The sequence below is a fragment of the Acipenser ruthenus genome, chromosome 22 (genome assembly GCF_902713425.1).
Source record: "Acipenser ruthenus chromosome 22, fAciRut3.2 maternal haplotype, whole genome shotgun sequence".
NCBI lineage: Eukaryota > Metazoa > Chordata > Actinopteri > Acipenseriformes > Acipenseridae > Acipenser > Acipenser ruthenus.
The window spans coordinates 696,269-715,539 of record NC_081210.1 but is presented as its reverse complement, the minus strand read 5'-3'; the positions used below and the strand labels follow the sequence as shown (position 1 = coordinate 715,539).

The 19,271-nt window shown below is 43.6% G+C and overlaps 1 protein-coding gene across 2 annotated transcripts; it reads left to right on the top strand.

Moving 5' to 3' along the window:
• Window positions 1-11: 11 nt before the first annotated feature.
• On the top strand, window positions 12-18,859 carry LOC117973640 (rho GDP-dissociation inhibitor 2-like). Of its 2 annotated transcripts, none has more exons than XM_034926597.2 (6): window positions 12-107; window positions 13,989-14,162; window positions 14,829-14,912; window positions 17,675-17,751; window positions 18,437-18,500; window positions 18,647-18,859. In XM_034926597.2, the coding sequence occupies exons 2-6, from the start codon at window positions 13,994-13,996 to the stop codon at window positions 18,844-18,846; spliced, it is 594 nt and encodes a 197-aa protein (XP_034782488.1). In that variant the 5' UTR covers window positions 12-107; window positions 13,989-13,993; the 3' UTR covers window positions 18,847-18,859. The 2 variants fall into 2 exon arrangements, with proteins under 2 accessions (XP_034782488.1, XP_034782487.1); XM_034926596.2 differs by lacking the exon at window positions 12-107 and adding an exon at window positions 7,991-8,412.
• Window positions 18,860-19,271: the final 412 nt, after the last annotated feature.

Sequence of the window (19,271 nt, the reverse complement as noted above, 5' to 3'; positions counted from 1 at the left end):
TGTAGATTGTTCCTGATTTTGGCTAGCTGTTGCAGCAGCGATCTGACGATCTGAGGGAAAGTAATTACTCAAGTGATCGGAGGCTGAGCAAGTTCAAACCAATAAAGGTAGGTGAGCTTCTTTCTCATGCCATTTAAATGCAGTTTAAGAATATAGTGTATACTGATTCAGGTCTGCACTTATTGGTGTAAAAATAGTTGAAACCAGGTCAGCAAACAAGCCGAAAAATTGTGTGGAGAGAGAGAGAGAGAGCTGAACAGTGCGATCGTTGTGCGTTTTCAAGTGCAAGAGGAAAAATAAGAAAAGGGGAAAAACTGCCCTAGGTTTACTCGACTGAGCTTCCACGGTTTTAAGCAGTTAAAACTAACAATAATACTAAATACGAAATATTATTTCTAAAAGTGTTGTTTTATGTATGTTAAATACAAATTTAAAAACAGGAACTGAAAAGCGATCGATCAAAACGCAATTAATTCATTAAAACGAACAAACAAAAAGAATTCCCAGCTAAGAGTTAGATAACTGTGCTTTGACGTCAGATCTGACGTCTGGTGCAATTTTAAAGGACGGGTTGTGGTTACCACTACAGAACTTGTAACAATGGTCTCGCGCTCTCTTGACTTGCACTGCAAACTGACACACTTCTGCTTTCACGTGTGTACCTACTCCCCGCGGTAGCAGAATAGAACTTGGCTGTGCTTCAGTGTTTCAAAATGCCGTCTAAGTGCATCCTGCTTGCACCGACGCTGCTCCTCCAGAAAATTATGTATTTTCTAACTTAGTCTTTTTTAGCAGTAGCGGGGTCAGCTGCCATTATAAAAGTGCTTCTATAAATCAATACAGTCATATCATTGCCAGGTGGTTGTAACAGTTTTGCAATGTGCCCATTTTTATCAGAACACCTCAAGATGTGTCATTGATATCCTTTATATACCTGCCTGCATGAAAACCTCAGGGTGTGAGAATTTACATTTTTGGTCAGTACTAATCGGATATAGAAACAATCGGCACTCGTGTGTGAAAATGTTCGAGCACTTTGTGCTTTAATTAGGCATCTGAAACAACTTCTAAATAAGTCTCCTGCATTTTAACATTTTAGAGTGGTTTAATTTCATATGCACAACAAATGAAAGCTACGGAAGCAATGGGGTGTCCTAATACACATTATTATTATTTATTTCTTAGCAGACGCCCTTATCCAGGGCGACTTACAATTGTTACAGGATATCACATTATACATTATTTCACATATCACATTATTTTTACATACAATTACCCATTTATACAGTTGGGTTTTTACTGGAGCAATCTAGGTAAAGTATCTTGCTCAAGGGTACAACAGCAGTGAACCCACAACCCTCCGGTCAAGAGTCCAGAGCCCTAACCACTACTCCACACTGCTGTACATTGAACTGGCATTGTATCAGAGCAGAGCAGAGCAGAGCAGAGCAGACTTGACTTGACTTTGAAAAGCAATCTCAATCTTGCTCTCCCCCTCTGATTTGTCGTCTCCCCCCCCCCCCCCACTGTGATACTGTAGAGCCAGCCTCAACCTCAGAACAAGCATGGGCAATCATTAGGAATCCAGGTTGACGCAGGTCTCAGTCTGCAGAGACCCTGAGGAGATGAGGAAGAGAGAACTGTGTGCAGCGTGTTCTGATGTGCACCGTCCTTTACAGCTTCCCAAAAACAGCCGTAAATGTGTAAATCGAGCCCTGTTTCAATGCTTCTAAAAGCACACAGCTTCACGTCCTCTCGAGTGAGCTGCACACTGCATGATATAAAGCAATAGGAGCAGGAAGGCTGTCGCTCAGGGCTTGCAGCTCTCTCAGTTTAATTGGGTGTTGCCCTGCCAGCCCCTGTGTGTGGCAGAGGGGCTGTGCACTCATGAGGGGTGATCATGAGGGCCAGCTTGGGTTCAATTGTGGGTGGGGGGGCATTACTGTGTCCATGTCCAGCCAACCCATGGCTTTGATCTAGACTGCCTATCTTTGTGTGGACTGGGGTGATCCCTACTGTTCACTGAGTCACCAAACTCAATGTTCTGAGAGCTTTCCTGCTGCCATGCTTGACATGGTAGAGGGGCCGGTGCACTGCACAGTCTGAAAAGACTGAAGTCTTTCATTTTGAGAGTGTCTAGTTAATCCAAGTTGCAATTTTGACTAGCTGTTTCTCCTGCAATATTTGGTCTCGAGATGTAGAGTCCTGTTTTCAGTTCTTAAAATTTCAGCTGTGTGTGTGTTTTTGCTTTGTTGCTGAAAATGTTTCAATTTGAAGGCAGCAATAGCCAGCATGTCTGTACTTGTACAGGACAGCAATGGAGTTTGTTTGGAGTGATTCTGAGGAGCAGCAGGGGTAGGGGTAGACACAGAGGAGAACACGAACTCGCTCACGCAGCAGATCAGTATCTGGCCCTGGAAACATTTGAGAGGACAGCAGCTGTGAGACCCTCTTTATGTGCAGTGAAAAAAACACCTGGTGCTACTTCACTGAAAAGTAAAGGATTTTGTAGATTGCAAGCCTCGATCTCTTGACTAGTCGGATCATTTTGTTTTAAAACCAGCAGCGGGTGTGCCAGTCTCCTTGGCACTGCTCAGGGTGTGCTGTCCAGGCAAAAAGCCTGGACAGCAAGGCATCAGTTCGATGTACGTTTCTAAGTGTTCGGTGGCTACCTCTGATCAATCAAGTTGAGTGTGTTTCTCGCACACTCTTTGCTGTGTCATACAAAGAGTGCAAGAGAAAACGTACTCTCAAGTTGATGAGAGGTAACCACCGAACCCTAAGAAACATCTTATAAAGTCATTAAATCTAAATAACAAACCAGACAGGATGTGATGTAGACGTGCTTCATGTGTTTAATAAAACCTGCTGTGGTTTGAGCATTTAGAATGCTTTGTCATTGGCATTCTGAGTGTGAGATCTACACTCGCAGGGAATTCTGCTATTAGGTTCCAATGGGGACGTCACTCATAATGACTCTTCTGTTGTGAAAAGAGCCACACTTTTAGAGTGAAGTGTGTTCTTTTGCACTGAGGAGAACGGCTACACTGTGTCGCACATGCAGTTTGCTCTGCAGTCATGCCTGTATTCTAGTGCTTTTTCTTTTCAAACACCAGTCTTCGATTTGCTTACATTGCAGTTAAAGAACAGGAGCTCTCTCTTACCACCAGGAAGAAGTGCTGGTTTTAGACGCTGGCCATTTATGTTCAGCAGCCACAGCAAAAGCTTAATAGCGGATAGTGCTGCAGTAGCTCCTCTTCCTTATCGAAAAAGACAACAGACCTTATCTCTGAGCTCAACAGCCACTTCTGCTACAGCCTGCTAGTCACTGCACTGCAATGGGGTGAAATGTGACAATGGGCTGGTAGAGCAATATGGTGCCTTTTCAGGGCCCCCATTAACTCCTAGTAAAACCAGGAATGGATCAAACTGCTATGCAATGGGAGTCTTATTTCCATACATCCTTTCAAACTATTTATATAGGCTGTGTGTCCAGTGGTTAAAGAAAAGGGCTTGTAACCAGGAGGTCCCCGGTTCAAATCCCACCTCAGCCACTGACTCATTGTGTGACCCTGAGCAAGTCACTTAACCTCCTTGTGATCCGTCTTTCGGGTGAGACTCTGCAGCTGATGCGTAGTTCACACACCCTAGTCTCTGTAAGTCACCTTGGATAAAGGCATCTGCTAAATAAAACAAATATCTGAGCTAATTTCAAGGTCAATTTAGTCAATAAAGAAATTACATTCGATATATATTTTGACGGCTAGGTTTCCATGGCAATGTAGAAATCCTGTTCCGCCTCCTCTGCGGATGCCCATCAATATTTTATTGCCTTGTTTTAATGAATAGGAAATATTACTGTCGTGAGCCAAAGAGCAATAGACTTCCAAAACAGCTGAATCAATTAGCAGGCATGGCACAGAACGGTCTTCCGCTGTGACAGCAGAACGTCACGCGCAATGTGTATTCATATATTCAGATTGCATTGTAAAATCAAGTGTCGCTGTCAGACTCTATTGCAACAACCAGGATAGTAACACTCAGCGTTTCTTCTGTTGCACTCACACAAATCTGCATTGAAATAAAAGCTTTCCAATCAGTAAAGGAGAACACACACATGCATGATCAGTACTGATTTTGTTTTTAATGATTTTTTTTCTTTTCTGAACATTGCAAGACTGAAATGAATGTAAACTTGTGAAGAATCGACGCTTTCTCTGCAGAGTTTTCTTGAACCCGTTCAGCCTGACCCAAGACCTTTCATTAACGTCACGCTGCAACCACAAACGACCCGGCTCTGTGTTCAAAACAGGTTGCTGCCTTATAAGTCCATGTTGAAAATAGCAGTGAGCTGCAAGTGTTTCCTGAAGCTATCGGTATAGCGCAACACTTTTTAAAATGTCTGTTCTGCTTCCCGAACAGTGTAGCTTGCACGCATCTATACCATTTTAATAAATCAAAAATCATATATTTTATATTAGAATCAATATTATTAAACTGGCTAGAAATCACAGGAGGGTTGCAGGGTTCAGTAATAACATCTGCTTTGAATAACCGTGCTCTCCAGGTGAAAACCGAGAGAGATGCAGTGACTTTACAGAGTAGAGGGGAGGGGGGGCTGGACTGCTGAATTACAGGTGAGGGAAAGCAGAGTGGTTCCTAGCAGTGGCTCTGTTTCTCTGAACTGTAAAGGTCACATGCTCTCTGCACTGGGCTCGGCGCAGCACAGGGGGAATGACTCATGAATAAATCTCCTGCTCTTCCTCTATTTTGTAAAAGCCAGATGCAGTACAGCTGCCCGGATACTCTGCTGATCTCTCCATAGTTACAATTCCAGTTCTGTGCTGATCAGTACAATGTGATTGATTATCAGTTTGAAAATGTAATCGCTTCAGAACGAGCGATGGTAATTGTATTGTTCTTCTGGCTGAGGCAGATTTGTTGCCATGCCAGTAACTTGTCTTAACCGATGACCCAGCAAGTCTGCGTCGCTTCCTCATTCCTAAACGCAGCAGACTCCTGCACTGCACTCCACAGAGCAGACCAGTTACCCAGGCCCTGCCAGGGCTGTGGTTAGCACCAGCAGGGGAACTTCATATTGAAATAATTCATGGCACACGCTGTGGTTGACACTGTGAAGGAGGTGGGGCAGCTTTTATGGCTGTGGAAAAGCCAGCTGAAATGGTTTTGCAGTACTAGATAAGATTACAACTTGATCTACAAGCAAATTGTAAATGTTTTACCCTTATTCCTCAAACTAGAGGTTTCAGTTTGTATATTTAACACTGTCCCATTAGAAATTAAAGTAGAGAGACTATGATCTCTGTGTAACTGTGACAGACTGGTTTGATTAACAGTAAACCATTAACCCTTTTAACTGCATTCTTTTTGAGTTCAAGCTGAGAGTCTAGTAACTTGATGTTTTAACACCGTGTTTTAAACCCCCCCCCCCCCCCCCCCCCCCCCCCCCCCCCCCACACACACATAAAGCTAACAGAATTCCTGATAGTCTTCCCAGATATGAATTGCATTCACTTTACATTTTCAATTATAAGAAACTCACAGATTATGGTCAGTTTGTATTTGATTTGGAATTGTTGTTGATATGCAGGAACAAGGTCAAAGTACAGCATTGAAATATCATCATTAAACTGGGTTCATAAATAACATACTGGATTAATTGTGTGGCTCTGTGTGCTTTAAACCAGCTGGGACGAAAATGACCTCTTAGCGATGGAAACGTTTCTTGTGTAACTCAATCTCATATTTTCAAGGGCTTCTTGGCAAAACAGCAGCATTTCAAATTAGTTCCACATCCTGTGTGTAGAAACCTAGTGAGATCAGTGGCTGGCTGTTGAGTGCTTTATCCTCCTGAACCCCGTAGACTCGAACCACCCACACTATCAGATAATGAAAAAATCCAGGAATGTTTGTATTTACTTCTGTGTTCTTATTAAATAATGGAAACCTGCCTGTGAATCTGTTCAGGAGAACAGGGTTTTCGAAGGAGTGCTCACAGGTTCCACAAGCGCAGGTGTGTTTGTAATGTGTTTATATGATTTCCTTCTCTCCCCCGTTACCCCCCTGTGTTGATAAAGCAGGTCTAGTGCAAAGAGCAGTCCAAAGAGAAAGTCTGCAGTTCCAGATAGTGCTGTATAAATAGATACTGTCGTGCCACATGCCTGCTGGACAGTAGCACCGGAGCAGCCATTGAAAACCTCCAAGTGAGTTCTGATAATGTGTGCATGAGGTGCTCTTGTGTTGAGCCTGAAGCGCATATATATTCAAATATAAATCTGTGTTGTAAAGGATACGGCTCGTTCCTGCTTACGCGGATCAGTTTCTATTGGAAGCGTGTTTGGTTTCATCTAGAATATTTGTGCACTAATAAACTTCTCAAAGGGGCTGATCTTTTTCAGGTAGCTTATTTGTTTCCCAACCTTTTTTAAAAGGCAATAAAAGTGAATTGACCTGGAAGGATATACAACTGAAGTACGTTGATATCTCCTGTCGTTCACAAGCTGGGAACGTGTTCAAGTAGACTATTAAACATGTGTGATTCATGGCTTCTCATTGCATACCCCAGTGTAGCACTGTAGAAATCTCAAACTTCAGTGAGTGAGCCGTGCTGCTAAAAAGGAAGTGGTGAAGCAGCAATAAGATGAAAGATACATTGTGTTGCTTACGCTGGCAGAAATGCTCAGTGTGCTGATAGTTGTTGAATAAATCAAGGAAGCGTTTCTGGAGGTTGGTTGCTCAGCGCTGTGTGTGTCGATGGCTTGCGTCAGTGAAGAGTGGTTAAAAGGTTAAAGGGTACTATGGGCTTTACAGAAGCTGGTTCCCAGGAACCTGTGCCTGGTTTTTATGGCGTTTCTGTCACTGGTGTTGATAAAGCAGGTCTAGTGCAAAGAGCAGTCCAAAGAGAAAGTCTACAGTTCCAGATAGTGCTGTATAAATAGATACTGTCGTGCCACATGCCTGCTGGACAGTAGCACCGGAGCAGCCATTGAAAACCTCCAAGTGAGTTCTGATAATGTGTGCATGAGGTGCTCTTATATTGAGCAGGTATTATAAATACATGCAAATATAAACATGTTCTTCTGTGAGTGTTGTAAAAGATACGGGCTCCAGCTTCATATTCTAGGCTAGGTGTCGTGTGCAGAACAATAGCTTTGTAAGCCTGCTGCTCCGCATGGTAAGAACCTGTCTGAAATTGGGGGCTGTACTGCCTTGGGTGCAAGGGGCTTTCTTATTGCAAATTGGGGTTGGGGTGGTGTGTGACAAGATTGCCTGCTTCTAGCTCCATGATTGTAAATCCCCCTTTTTTGCATACAATTCATTTTAGTTAATTTCCAGTTAATTGCTCAAATTAAAAGGCTGCTCATTGCCCTATACTGTATACTGTGTAGTGTTGTTTGCACTTAATCACCAAATGTATGACTCATTTTGAGCTTCCTGAAATCTCTAATTGCCGGCAACAAAGAGGTTTATAGAACCTGCAACTCTTTTATTCATTAAATGGAAACTCACAGCACAGTAGGAAAGGAACAAGCCTTGCATGTGTGTTTTTTTTTTCTCTACCATACTGAAAATCAGTTTGCAATCAATTATCTTTACTGTTTGTCTATTGTCATCAATGCTCTATAACTCCACTCTCTCCTGTACGGTACGGTCCTGTGATTCCATTTTAATTACAAACACGAAGATGCGAGAAAAGGAATCATAATCATCAGCAACATCACTATCATCATCACCACCAATAAAGTACAGATCAGAGTGGCTGTCTTATGTCCAGCACCATTGGGAAGTCTCCAGCCAGGCAGGCAGGCAGGCAGGCTGGTGGAAGATGAAAGCATTACGTATTCCACCTGCACTGGGAGGGAAGCTCCTGTTTAGTATTCTGCAGCCTCTGCTGCTGCTGCCGCCCCTCTGTTTGGAAGGAGATGAGATCATCGCAGTCTCTCAGCTAATGAGGGCTGGAGCTCTGAGCAGCATAGCACTGAGGCGGGGGGTTTGGTACCTGCTTGCAAATCGATAGCGTCTGCAGACAGGAATACGATTCTTACATCACTGCTTCTCATTGCAGGAGCAGCTTAGCATGTAGCAGCCGTCCAGCAGCGTGGATTACTAAGAGATCATTGGTTTCTGCACACCTCTCTAGTTTAATGGAACCGGCAAGGATTTGGAGCTGATCATCATCTTCTACTTCTTCTTTCTTTATTTTCTTTTTTTTCTCTCTTTTTAAAGCTGTTTCTTGAATTTTTCTGTATCTTCTGGAGGGGGGGTGATTATTATATTTTTTTGGGGTGGTGGTGGTCGAGAAGGCTTTGGGAGACGCGATGCTGGGCTTGGACGTGTGCGAGTTTGGGGGGCAGCTGCTGGAGTTAATGTGGCTGACCGTGTGCTACCGAGGTGAGGATCGATTGGGCTTTAATCCAGGGCTTTTGATGTGCTTTTTACAAGGCAATCTGGGATCATGCGTGACTGTGGGTGATTGCATTTGTGTTGTCATAACTGCATCTGGTGAAAGCAGGATTACATTGTGAACAGGGTGTGCTGTATGTGTGAGGGGCTTTTGCAGTGTCCTTTGTGATTTACTGCATGTTTTTTTATATCCTGCAATTAAATTTAAGCACCTCGCACACCGTGATTTTGTATTCCAGCCTAGAGCTGTAGTGTGAGTATATTATAGTGCTTTATTAAATATGAATGCATGGTTCCTATCCTAACGTTTTTTTAAAACTGCTTGTTTTTCAATCGTAACCCGTGATACTTGACAGCACCTATTATTATTTGACTTTAGAATTTATTTTACAACATGCAATTTGACAAGCAGTTGAGATGCGAAAGCCCAATGCAGAGAATTCATTAGGATTAACGCTAGTAGATGCATATGGAACAACTAACACATGTGGTCATGGTCTGGAAGTTTAACTGGGGAACTGGCCACTGCTCTTGTTTTTGACTGTCTGTTTTTGCTGCAGGATAATTCTGCTTTCCACAGGAGTGAAATGGTTTATTTTTGATGTCAGTTCATTAGTGTTCTTCCTAGACCCTGGTGTCAGGAAAGCTGGGCGCTCTGCTTGCTGTTTCCTTATCGGTCCCAAAGCAGGTGTGGCTGCTGAGCTTGTGAGACTCACTCTAGTGAGCGAGCGCCACTTTACAAACCAGGTCTCCCTGGCTCACACCACCTTAATAATGATCCGTACGTGTTTCAGACTGGATTGTAATGATGTGCCAGTCTTGTAGTGTGAACAGGCTGTGTGTTCATCAGTGTATCGAATGCACTGACCTCACAGCACGAGGCATTCATGCCACTAAATTGTCTACCAATAAACTGGCCTGTCCATTCTGACTCTTCATGCTCTCATTTATTTATTGATTTGATATTTTAATCGAACCAGTTAAACCTGCAGTCAGTGCTGGAGTCGAATGTACCCTTTCATGATGTAGAGATTCCCTGCATGCTAGTGCCTGCCCTGCATTGTACCGGAGCCCTGTTAATACCCATTGTGTCACTGTGGATTACATCTCTGCTGCCCTCTCTCTCTCTCTCCTCTCTTTTTCTGTTTCTCTGTCTGTCTCTCTCTCTCCTCCCTTTCTCTCATTAGACTAGCAGTGCATGTGTTGGCAAAGTGCTTGCAACAGCCTCATGTAACAAGTGTGTGACATTGTGTAGGAGATTCCCCTGTGCAATCTGTGCTGCAGTAATGATACTGTACATTAGCATGCTGTTGCTCTAGTCCCTCCCCTTGCAGGAAGAATATTTAGGCCAGCACTGTAACTGCGACTTGGGGGGACATCAAAGAGAGAGGAAGGGGGGAGGAGGGGGTGCTCAATCAAGTTACAGAGCTGCGCTTCACCACTCTGTTTTTTTGTTGTTTTCCTGTTTCAATTCGGTCCTCGCAAAGTACACAGTAAGTCTCTGCCTTAGCGGAAATGGAAGATATGAATAAAAAAATAAATAAAATACCTATACCTTTGGAACATTTGAATTGATGTCTGAAAGGGGAAATGGCTGCAGGAAAGCAAGAAGGCATCAGATTTATTCTATTTTTCTCATTAGATCCTGCCATTTGTCTTCACAAAACAAATTCAAATGGAAGAGCTTCGGCTTAGTGCAAGGAAAGGAAAGCGCTTGTCCTGGGTGGCTACAGTCGCTGCGTGAGTTACAAGCAGGGCACCAGGGCGATTGATCCATCAATTAATATTTAATCGTAAAATAAAAGCCATGGGGATCAATAACTGATTAATTGTTGCAGAGTGATAGAGTTTAATTTCAATATTTTATACAGTGTTCAGTGCAACACAGTGACTGTCAGAAATATTTTGTTCCGATCCTTTTCCATCCTATAAACATGCTTTAATTTAAGTGGTGATGATGATGATGATGATGATGATGATGATGATGATGATGATGATGAGCGGTCTGAACCCACTTTCATTATTGGAGTGATTTCTGTTTCTCAGTCCACAAGACTCTTACATACAGTAGGGCTGAACAATGAGATGATTGACAGCCCGATCTGGCTTGCACAGATTCATGCAGAACTTCAAATACTCGGTCACACAATCAGAGGTAAAACTTACACAGCAAAGTGAGGGCTGTTAATCTCAAGAGTGATAGTATTTAGATCTGCAGCTTTTCTGATCAATTGAATAGAACCCCTGTCTTTCAATATAAAGAAGGGTTAAGAGAATCATTGCAGGAGTCTAAAACTGAATGCACTGTAACATTGCCACATTAGAATTCAATTTGAATGCACCGTAACACTGTCATGTTAGAATTCAATTTGAATGCACCGTAACACTGTCATGTTAGAATTCAACTTGAATGCACTGTAACACTGTCATGTTAGAATTCAACTTGAATGCACTGTAACACTGTCATGTTAGAATTCAACTTGAATGCTCTGTAACATTGTCACATTAGAATTCAACTTGAATGCACTGTAACACTGTCACGTTAGAATTCAACTTGAATGCACTGTAACACTGTCATGTTAGAATTCAACTTGAATGCACTGTAACATTGTCACGTTAGAATTCAACTTGAATGCACTGTAACATTGTCACATTAGAATTCAACTTGAATGCACTGTAACACTGTCATGTTAGAATTCAATTTGAATGCACTGTAACATTGTCACGTTAGAATTCAACTTGAATGCTCTGTAACATTGTCACGTTAGAATTCAACTTGAATGCACTGTAACACTGTCATGTTAGAATTCAATTTGAATGCACTGTAACATTGTCACGTTAGAATTCAACTTGAATGCACTGTAACATTGTCACGTTAGAATTCAATTTGAATGCACTGTAACACTGTCATGTTAGAATTCAACTTGAATGCACTGTAACACTGTCATGTTAGAATTCAATTTGAATGCACTGTAACATTGTCACGTTAGAATTCAACTTGAATGCACTGTAACATTGTCACGTTAGAATTCAATTTGAATGCACCGTAACACTGTCATGTTAGAATTCAACTTGAATGCACTGTAACACTGTCATGTTAGAATTCAACTTGAATGCACTGTAACACTGTCATGTTAGAATTCAACTTGAATGCACTGTAACACTGTCATGTTAGAATTCAACTTGAATGCACTGTAACATTGTCACGTTAGAATTCAACTTGAATGCACTGTAACACTGTCATGTTAGAATTCAACTTGAATGCACTGTAACATTGTCACGTTAGAATTCAATTTGAATGCACTGTAACACTGTCATGTTAGAATTCAACTTGAATGCACTGTAACACTGTCATGTTAGAATTCAATTTGAATGCACTGTAACATTGTCACGTTAGAATTCAACTTGAATGCACTGTAACATTGTCACGTTAGAATTCAATTTGAATGCACCGTAACACTGTCATGTTAGAATTCAACTTGAATGCACTGTAACACTGTCATGTTAGAATTCAACTTGAATGCACTGTAACACTGTCATGTTAGAATTCAACTTGAATGCACTGTAACACTGTCATGTTAGAATTCAACTTGAATGCACTGTAACATTGTCACGTTCAGTTAATATTTTTTTTTTTCAGGAAAAAAAAAAAAATTCAATTAGTAGAGCGATTCTAGATTCCATGGCTTCGTTTTCAGTTCTGGTCTGAGCTTTCATCACTCCATTAAGGTCATTTCCATTACGCCTCCACACAGTCACACCCACAGTCTCTGTGATCAAAGCTGCTTTATAGTGTCCCGTAATGAGGTTAGAGGAGATTCATTTCTGGACGGGCAAAATCATTTACTCTTGACTAGAAGTAGTAATGCCTCTTTGAGCAGTTTGAGAGGCTGTCAGATGGGCTGCTTCATAGCTAATGGCACAGCTATCAAACTAATCAGGCAGGAGAGGCGATACAGAGATCAATAGAAAGCGCAGCACCTCTGCTTTGCATACAACGTGATACTCTGAAACGAGTAGCTGCGTTGCTCCAGCCGCGGCACAGCCAGCCACTTACTGCAGACGACATTATTATTATTATTATTATTTATTTTTTAGCAGACGCCCTTATCCAGGGCGACTTACAATTGTTACAAGATATCACATTATACATTATTTCACATTATACAGATATCACATTATTTTTACATACAATTACCCATTTATACAGTTGGGTTTTTACTGGAGCAATCTAGGTAAAGTACCTTGCTCAAGGGTACAGCAGCAGTGTACCCCATCGGGGATTGAACCCACGACCCTCCGGTCAAGAGTCCAGAACCCTAACAACTACTCCACACTGCTGCCCCGCTGGTATGCTGGTATTCACACTGTGCTCCTAGTAAGCTTTCTCTAAATGATCCTTTGTTAATTGATTTACTTATTTCGAGAGTCGTTTTAGTTCTCCATTTATTTACCATGCGGGTAGAGCTTGCATGCAGACAGTGAGGGGTTCAGATTTCTTCTTTCTTTGGGGATTCTGTGAAAGCTGCTTTTGATTATTAATTATTTTTAATTGAATTGTAGATTTCGATCTTTTGAAAGCGTTGTCACATCAGTAGGATAAAACACGCCACAAATGTCCCGCTCTTACTGCCCCAGTACTTGTTGGGGGGGGCGGGGGTTGTGATGGTACTGTTTCTTTGTAAACTCACTAGCTAATTTCATGCACTGTGCTGTGTGGGTTATCTCTCTGTACACTGAATACCAGTGCCTCTTATGTTGCTTTTTATTTTTAAATAATGGCCTTGAAATGAGTGTTGATCAAGCTAGGGATGCTTTTGTAAGCCTGGCATTCCATTATTCCAGTATGCTTACATAAAGTGAGTGTTCAATATTCCGGGGATCCAGCACACACAGGCAGTTACTCAATAAGGTGTGTGGGTAACCTGCTGTGACAAATGTCAAAGCATAGCTTTGTCAAATTCAGGAATAGCCTCAACCCGTCCGACACCAGAGCTCCTGAGCGCATGGGTCACTGTGACCTGGAATCTCTGAGCTGCTAGAATTGAGCTCTTCTCAAGATATGAGACCTGGAGACGGTGTGCTGTCACCTCCTTACTGGGGATATGCATCTCTGCTAGGGATCAAGAACCTGCCAGGGATGCTGTCACCTGGACAAATAGTCTCCCGGTACTTTAGAACCCGGTGTAGGCTGTAGGAGGGAGTGTTTACTTAAAAACACGCGCACGCAGACACACACACGCACACAGACACACGTGCACACGCACACACACACACACACACAGAGCTCATTATAAAATAAGTCATCAAATTCCCTGGTGTCCACCCCTGCCCCACAGCACTGGCACAGAATTCAGAAGTCTCCTAATGCCTATGCCCTGATGCCAGTGACTAATGTATTAGTTTTCATGACATTCAGCTTTGCTAATCTGCACTGTTAGTGAAGGTTCAGTCACGCAGCTGACTAGTCCACGGTCCGCACAGATACACTGCCTCACCCGTCCGTCGATCAGCACTACACTGTTTTATTCTAGTGTTTGACCTCCATGGCTTTTCTTCCTCAGGCATCATGGCAGATAAAGAAGCAGAGAAACCTATCGGGGAGGAAGAGGAGACTGACCTCAACTACCAGCCTCCTGCCCAGAAGTCTCTGCAGGAGATCCAGGAGCTGGACAAGGAGGACGAGAGTTTGAACAAGTACAAGCAGGCTCTGCTGGGGGCTGGGCCCGTCATCGCAGGTCAGGAGGGCTGCCTCGCTCCTGTACACTATCATCTACATAACAAACTGCACCTAAAATATATATATATATATATATATATATATATATATATATATATATATATATATATATATATATATATACAGGCACCAAATATATACAGTCACCTCCAAAAGTATTGGCACCCTTGATGAAGATGAGCAAAAAAGACTGTATAAAATAAATAATTCCAGTACTGAGCTATATTGTAATTTTCCCAACATGTGGAATATATTTGACTTTATTAATGATTCAATGGAATCAACCAAAATTACACAGTTCTGTGTGTTTACAACACAATCTACTGCGCGATTCCTGCATGCAGTCCCCTGTTGATTTGTGTTTTATTTTTGTCTTGTGCATCAGTATCTAAACTCCCCTAGGACATATTTTTGCTTCAGTGGACTCTGATTTCATGGAGCACTGCATAGGCCTGCAAACAGTCTGTTTCAGTCCGACATGATGTAGTGACAGGTTTGTTTTGTGTCTTGAACATGTCGGTTTCTGCACCACTGAACAGTGGCATGCGAATTGAAGGGCCATTCCACAATGTTTTCCAAACTCCTCGCGCTCTCCCCGGTATTATTGCTTGCGTAGCTCTTTCCTTTTTTTTTAATCGGATATTTCTTCTCCTTTTGATTTCAGATCCCTCCGTGCCCAATGTTCAAGTCACGAGGCTAACGCTGGTGTGCGACAAGGCTCCTGCGCCCATCACAATGGACCTGACAGGTAAACACTGCTGTGCCGCGGCACTAGCTGAACCACTGGCATGGTAAGCGCCGTGGCTTTCTGCACGAGGAGCTTAACTTCTGTTTGGGGCACTGTAGCTATTCCCCGTTTCCCGGTTAAGCCCCGGAAAGCCAGCAGGCTTGGTTCTGAGTAGAAAGATGTGTTTGTTTAGTGGAAGCTGCTTGCCTGGGCTCCCGCAGGGGCTGTGCGTCTGTGTTATTGCTTTAAGCCGCTCTTCATGCAGGATGAAGTCATTCCCTTTGAGAGCTCCCAATGTCAGCTACAACACAAAGGGAGGCGAGAGCGAGAGTGATAGAGAGCCTTGCCTTCGATACGCCTTAACCTGGGTTTGCCTCTGTACCTGTCAGGGAAGGTGCTGAGCGTGGTGCTGCGGGACTGACGGCTCCTAATAACTGCGTGTGTTTCTTGTTCAGCATCTGACAAGCCGCCATCCACCGCTGCGCTGGCGCTGTAGCGGGAAAAGGTCAGCCGGTTGCTAGGCGATGGAGCGGATCTCTACGCTACCTGTCAGCTCCGCAGAGCAAGAGAGCCATTAACTCTCCCGGAGAAACTCGAACAACCGTTTGACAGGCTCTTAATTAAACTGCTTGATGTTGCTGTGAAACTCGGGGGAATCATGCAGGTCCTAAAGCTGTGTTTTTGTAGTTTGTATCCACACCCCCCAAGCCTTGCTTACCCAGAACCTGTGCCCCCGATCTGCTCAGTCAAGTTTTCTGTCTCCAGTCATGCGTTTACTCTGCGATCAGTTTGAATTTTCAGCACTCTGAAGTGAGCTGGTTTATTATATTTGTTATGTAGATGATAATAGACATTGACGATTGCGCTGTGGGCAATAAATACTGTTTGAGATTTGAAAATGATACAAGGAAGACGACTCTAAAGGTCAGATTAGTTTAATGAACTGTGTTGAGCCTTATTAAGGAGCTGCATGGCTTGCTCTTGTAATACAATTATATTGGACTCGTGCATTGCTTTTAAACAATGAGAACACGCTGAATGCTGAACTGTTCTTACAGGAGTGAGTGAAGTCAGCTCTCTATTGTCAGGCTGCTTTTGACCTTTATTTCTGTGCAGTGCCTTTGACTAGCATGTGCCTGGCGCTGGTCCCCTGTGGATACAGAGTGCTGAGGGACCAGCTCGTGGAGCTGGGAGGTTTTCTGTAATGTATAAACCTTTTAGAAATTCAAAACAAGGGGTTGTGATCCGTGTCTGAGGTGCGGGAGCACTGCAGCTGCAGCACGGCATCTCCTTGGAGGTGAGGGGTCAGCACGACTATCAAAGTCACAAGAGAGGTACAAAAAAACAAAGCGAAAGCAATATGCTTAGTAAAAAAAGAGAACAAGGTCTGATTCTTTTTGCAGTGCTCCTAGTTCCCCAGAGGGAAGCCTCTTTCAGCCGTCTGTGTGCTGAGATCTGATGCTAGCCGGACTGTCAGAACGGTTTTCAGAGCATTCAAAGCAGAGGGTCAAGTGTCTAGTGCACAGTGATGAGTCACGATGCTGAATATAACATCCTGTCTGAACCCTGGAAAGAATGCTGTGGGCTTCCGCTTCTCAGGGGATTCTAGAATAAAGTTTGTTTAAAAAAAAAAAAAAAAAAAAGAAACGTACCGGGTCACGGCAGCGCTCAGGGAGTTTGACATGGACATGTCCTGTGTTACTACAATTTAATAAGCAATTGCTGTGTGTCTTTGTCAGTGCATGTACCAGTGTAACCGTATCCCCACTTCTGCCATGTGATTTCAGTGTGAAATGTGTGAAGGATTGGGTTCTCGTTCGATAGTGCTTTGGCTCCAGACTCTAGTACACGTTCTTTCCTTGTAATGCTGTATTATGTGCAACGAGCAGAAAGGGTGGGTGTATAAGTGATATTTACCGGTTATCGATCGGGACAGTTTTTCCATTTTACCTCCTCTTAAAGCCCGTTGGTTACAGTCTCCCGTGTGACACTGGATACTGATCATTGGAAAGAAGTCCCTAGCGACTCACTTATGTGATTCAGCGCTCTTCAGGAGCTCTCTCTCCACTTGCTCGTGCTGAAGAAAGAGAAAAGTCACAAGTAAAAGAATCAGTAACAAGCTGTATAAAGGGACAAGTAAGAGACATACTGTACATAGAGAATGGATGAAATAAAGCAAAATGCAATGAGACTGGCCAGCAGAGGGCACCAAGCTCTGATGTGTTTAAGCACAATTTCTCTGCCACCTAAATTGCCTGACTTTTGCAAGCCATGCTTTTCCCTCACACACTGTACACTGCCTGATAATTAGCCCCAATTCCTCAGGGGTTCCTAAGAAGCGGTCTCCCAGGGCATTTCTCAGCTTCCCTTCCTGGCAGCCGTTGTCTTGTTGTTATTAAGCCCAGTCTATTTTCTCTCCTCTCTCGATGACAGTAATGCTGAACGTGCGCTTGGCTCAGTTGAAGGTCTCGAGTGTTATTGCATCGTGACCATTCGTTTCCTAAAGCGGCTTTAATTTCAAAGCAATTACAGCATGAATTTTACAGGGTACATGGGCATGGAGCATGCGTTCGATTCCCCCCCCCCAGTAGGTCGAGTGGAAAATGCCCGTTGGTTAAAACTAAAGAGACATGCAATGCGAAAACAGCATGTCACTGAAGAGCAAAAGGAAGATGTGTCATACTGTAATTGCCCCAGTCTGGCAGTACATATCCATGAGCTCTTCCCATGCTGTCATGAGTATTGGATCTCTTCATCATGCTCTTGCTTGTGTGTTTCACCAGGTGATCTGGAAGCCCTGAAGAAGCAGAATTTCGTGCTGATGGAAGGAGTCGACTACAAAGTTAAAATCCATTTTAAGGTTGGTTTTGAAACTCGTTCTAATCAGACATCCAACTCCCATGCTTGAATGTCCTGTTTTTGTCTTTTATTTACTCAGGGGTCCCCAGGCCTCCATACTAAACTGTGGCCAGCAGGAACCAGCCACAGCTGTAGTGGCTCTGTCTGGGATTCCATTAGTGATTCAGTGACCGCTGCTTTGCACAAGAGGGGAAACAGACAGCACTGTGGGCTCAGCAGGAAGGCAGGGCGCTGGGCAGGCTCTTCAAAAGCAGACCCTCGCTGCTGCTGCTGCTGCTGCTCTCAGCCCATGTTCTTTTACTTGAACAGTTCGATGTCAAACTGGCGTGAGCCGCGGGCGTAGCGATTTGGAAATAAATCATCCATAGCAAGGCAGGATACTCGCCTCTTCATGAGGAAGGAGCCAGCCTTGACTGTTTTCTCATTGGATTCGTAAATGTGTCTCCTTTGATTTAAGTGTGTTTTGAAGTTATGGATGACAGACATGCTGTGTGTTTCGTCTGCATTGTGGTGGAGGTCGCATGCAAGAAATACAAATGCCCTCTTGTGGTTTTAAGCTGTTACTACAGCCTCTTACATCAGAAAGAATAAAACCAACACATTATTTTAAGTCTTACCTTGCCTTGAATGGCTGGGATTGTTTCAATAGCATTTTTTAAAAAATTTTTTGTATCTCTCTAAATCAGGTGAACAAGGAGATTGTCTCTGGCTTGAAGTATGTGCATCATACCTACAGGAAAGGTATTCGAGGTAAGAAAAAACAAATCTATTATCCCCCTCCCCCACCCCCACCTCCACCTCCACCTCCACCTCCACCTCCACCTTCCCCTTCCCCTCCCCTCTGCAGGAGTGTGCATTCGCGCCTCTGTGCTTAGCGCTGTGTTTCCTCCTGGCAGTGGACAAGGCGGTCTACATGGTGGGCAGCTATGGGCCGCGCGTCGAGGAGCATGAGTTCATGACCCCCGTGGAGGAGGCGCCCAAAGGCATGCTGGTCCGCGGAGGCTACCACATCAAGTCCTACTTCACTGACGATGACAAGACCGACCACCTCTCCTGGGAGTGGAACCTCAACATAAAGAAAGAGTGGACCGATTAGAGAGACCAGGGGGGCGGGGGCGGGGGCGGGGGCGGGGGCGGGGGCGGGGGGAGAGGAGGAGAGGAGAGGACTGATTTAGAGAGACCAGCAGGGGGGGGGAGAGGGGAAGAGGGGGAGAGGGGGAGAGGGGGGGGACTGACTGCAGGAGTTCTGAAGCTGCTCTCCTAGCTGGTGTGAAATGCTCTCTAGACTGAGCACGGCAGTGTCCCCCCAGTTATACATATTTGCTTGTTGATTTAAAGTGTAATGACTCGCTTCTGTAGTAGAAAAAAAAAAAAGCTAAATGTTCTTTATTCCTTTTTGGAGCATTGTAGTGTAATTCAAGCAGACCTGAGGGTAGTTTAAGTATAGAACTCTTGTTTTTTTTCATGGTTTTTCAGATTGTTTTCACTGTGTTTTATTATACCAGTACATCATAGACTAAA

Excerpts from the sequence above, each read along its gene's own strand:
- LOC117973640 (XM_034926596.2), top strand. The coding sequence starts at position 8,340 with ATGCTGGGCTTGGACGTGTGCGAGTTTGGGGGGCAGCTGCTGGAGTTA. Across the intron at positions 14,163-14,828 it reads GGCTGGGCCCGTCATCGCAG|ATCCCTCCGTGCCCAATGTT; the intron begins GTCAGGAGGGCT and ends TTTTGATTTCAG. Across the intron at positions 14,913-17,674 it reads CATCACAATGGACCTGACAG|GTGATCTGGAAGCCCTGAAG; the intron begins GTAAACACTGCT and ends GTGTTTCACCAG.